General features: G+C 48.8%; 1 protein-coding gene across 1 annotated transcript in view; it reads left to right on the top strand.

Moving 5' to 3' along the window:
* NLGN3 (neuroligin 3) overlaps positions 1-3,260 on the top strand; it is a 30,568-nt gene that overhangs the window by 22,000 nt on the left and 5,308 nt on the right. Inside the window, 1 exon segment of the mRNA XM_017875865.1 lies at positions 1,859-2,044. Within this exon segment, the coding sequence (XP_017731354.1) occupies positions 1,859-2,044 (186 nt within the window).

Raw genomic sequence — 3,260 nt, 5'->3', positions numbered from 1 at the left:
CTGGCTAATTTATTTTGTTTTAAAGATAAAAGGAGACAGGATCTTGCTACACTGGCCAGGTTGGTCTCAAACTTCTGACCTCAAGTGATCCTCCCACCTCAGCCTCCTAAAGTGCTGGGATTACAGGTGTGAGCCACTGTGCCCGGCCAAGGTTTTAAGACTCAAAGGAGCAGTTTCAATTACTGAATGGTCCATGCAAAGGAAAAGCTGGTTTCCTTGTCTGGAAGAGCAAGGGTTCCTTTGTTCATCGTCATGCAGGCTTTTTCTAATTCATTCTCATTTCCTCCTCTGGAACCTGGGGCTAAAGAGGACTTGTGACTAGGGCCCGGGAGAAATAACTAAGTACTTTACATACTTAATTGTACCAGAGGTAAATTAATAACACACTTGAAGAGGATGAGATGAGCTCTTTTGCAGAAGCTAGGTACAGAAGGACTTGAGAAAGACAGTGGTGAGGTCTTGTGACTGCTTGAGTCTATTTGAATTCAGCCTCTGCCTATGGACTGCAAGGACCACCAGAGAACTCCCCATGAGCTCTGGGAGCCTTCTCCAACATGGCTTCTCACAAAGTTGATTCCAGGTGCTGTGAATGAGCTTTTAACTGGGGAGTAAAAATACTGATCCAAGTGTGGGTTTCCAATGTGTAGGAGCTCCACAATTACCCACCTCCAAAGACTTCTTCCAAAAGCCTATGGCAGGAGAAGACAGAGCCTTCCAACGGACCCAAGGATTCAGGGAAGAGAGATGAAATAAGGCCGCAGGATCAGTCTAAAATGGAAGCAGAGTAGGGGGGAATATAGGACATATCTGTGGGATAGCCAGCAGGTGGGCAGGAAGGTAGTCTCCATGGCAACAAGTCTCCACAGCAGCAAATCCCAGCAGGTGGGTGGGAAGGTAGTCTCCATGGTGACATGTCTCCTCAGCAGCAAATTCCAGTGGGGGGCGGGAAGACCTGTTTCTGTGGTAACGCACTGCGCTACTTTCCTATTTCTCCACCAGATGAAAAAGATGGTCTGATCCAGTGGTTTCTCAACTTTAGCAGGTGTCAGCATCACCTGGAGAGCTTGTTAACACAGATTGCTGGCCTCACCCCCAGAGTTTCTGATTCGTTAGGTCTCCAAGGGAGGGAAATGAGGGCCTGCCCTGAAAATGAGGGGAAGGGGGCCATCGAGGCCCCAGAAAGAAGTGGAGAGGGACTGATTTGAGCAGGAAGGCCAAGGAGAGTTTAGGGATTGTTGCCTCTTGGGATCATCTGCACTTCCTTTGGAGAGAGAAGAAAGGGGAAAGAGGAGTAACTATAGAGCTACAATGTGCTGAGCATGTTATAGATGCTTATATTCGTTTTATCCTTGTTACAACCCTGTGAGGTATTTGTATCCCCATTTTACAGAAGAGGACACTATGGCTCAGAGATTTTAAACTAAGTGCCCAAGACTACATGGCTAAGATGTGATAGAGCCAGGATTCAAATCAAGGACTGTCTGACTCCAAGGTTTCCATTCTATCTTGCCAGATGTTAGGGTAAGGTCCTCAATAGTACCTCAGAGCAGAGAATGCTGAGTTCTAGACATTTGCAGTTTCTGCAGTTTGTCTCCTACCTGGAGGCATCCACTTCAAATGGTCTGCAGACCCCTCCTTCCAAGCTGGATAACAGGTGGGAGGCAGGGAGCCGACCCCTCCTCTGTTGACGATGCTGGATATTGCAGAAAGGAGCACTGGTTTAAGTTAGTTAGGTGGGAAGAACTACGCTGCGTGCTCATTCTCTATCCCCACCTCCCCTGTTGACCCTGCCTGCCGTCATCACCCAAATCCTCCATCCCTCTGCCTTCATTGTCCTCATGCCCTTTGTCGAATCCAGGTTTCCTGAGTACTGGAGATCAGGCTGCCAAGGGCAACTATGGGCTCCTTGACCAGATTCAGGCCCTCCGCTGGGTGAGCGAGAATATTGCCTTCTTCGGGGGAGACCCCCGCCGGATCACCGTCTTTGGCTCAGGCATTGGTGCATCCTGCGTCAGCCTCCTCACGTTGTCACATCACTCAGAGGGTGAGTAACTCATGGGGCAAAACATGAACTAGCCAAGTGCTGGCTGCCCAGCATGCTCCATCCATGCCCCCAGGGCATCCAAGGGAATCGGCCAGCTCTCTTCTACCAGCTTGGTATCCCTTTGGCAAGAAGTGGAAGAGAAATGTTCCTCTGGGAGAAGTACTTCTCCCAAAGCTGAAGAGGGAAGGAAGAGAATCCCATTTATGTCCCGGGAAAGCAAGATTCTCCTTCTGATGTGGGAGTCTTATCTGGGGGAGTGGGAATAGAACGACTGTCCCCTCAGAGGACAATAGTTTGACAGGGGTTGGGGGGGATCTTTCAGTATGGGAAGGACATGTTACTTCACAGTAGAGATATAGGGTGGAAATTGGTTTCTAGGTCTAAGAAACACCCATTCTCTGCCTTTCTCTCTGAAGAACAAGTCTGTACAAGAGGAGAAACGTCCTAGAGGGGAAAGTGGATCTGAAATGAGAGTCACTAACCCGTGAGGTGGGCTCCTTCCATAGGACAATGGTCTATTATTGGACTCCAGACCTCTTCCCGGACTGTGCAAGCTGCCGGGGAGATTTTCATTTTTGGCCACTTTCCTTGTGGTGGGTCCCTTTGCCAGTGACCCTTCCAAGAGAGCAAAATAGGTCCTTTTTGCTCGGCAGGAAATGTTTTCTCCACCTCTGGACTACAGGGAACATTCTATCTCTGAGAGGCAAAGCTGAGCTTCTCAAGAAGGAAAGATCTTCCTGAAATAGGTGCCCTTTTCTGAAGTAAGGAAATCTGTGAGCGAGGATGCTTTCTTTCTTTTTTAATTGAACACTAACCCCCTGAGTTAGGGACATTCTCACAGGAAGACTTTGTGTCTCTCTGAAGAAGTTCTGTCTCTCTGAGAGAGAAGAACCACCTTCTTTGACCTAGAAATTCTGTCCTTGCCCCTCCAGGGACTACCCTGGTGAGGGAGGACTCAGGTGGGATCTGCATCTCTAAAGAGAGAGACTGTGTTCCTAGGTGACCATAGTGGGAACAGGAATCTCCCCTTTTTCCCCAAAGGAGGGTGAAATGACAGGCTGCAAGGGTGCCTTGGCCTGAAAAAACGTTCTGTGCCTCCTCTGACTGGGGACTCCTCCCCCAGGAGAAGAAAGCCTTTCCTGGAGTGGTGCTATGCTTTGTCTCATAGGGGGCCTGTGTCTCTGGAGGTTTGACTTTTTTTTTTTTTTTTTTTTTT

This window comes from Rhinopithecus bieti, unplaced genomic scaffold (genome assembly GCF_001698545.2).
Source record: "Rhinopithecus bieti isolate Rb0 unplaced genomic scaffold, ASM169854v2 scaffold_10417, whole genome shotgun sequence".
Taxonomy (NCBI): Eukaryota; Metazoa; Chordata; class Mammalia; order Primates; family Cercopithecidae; genus Rhinopithecus; species Rhinopithecus bieti.
This window is presented reverse-complemented; position numbering and strand designations above follow the sequence as displayed.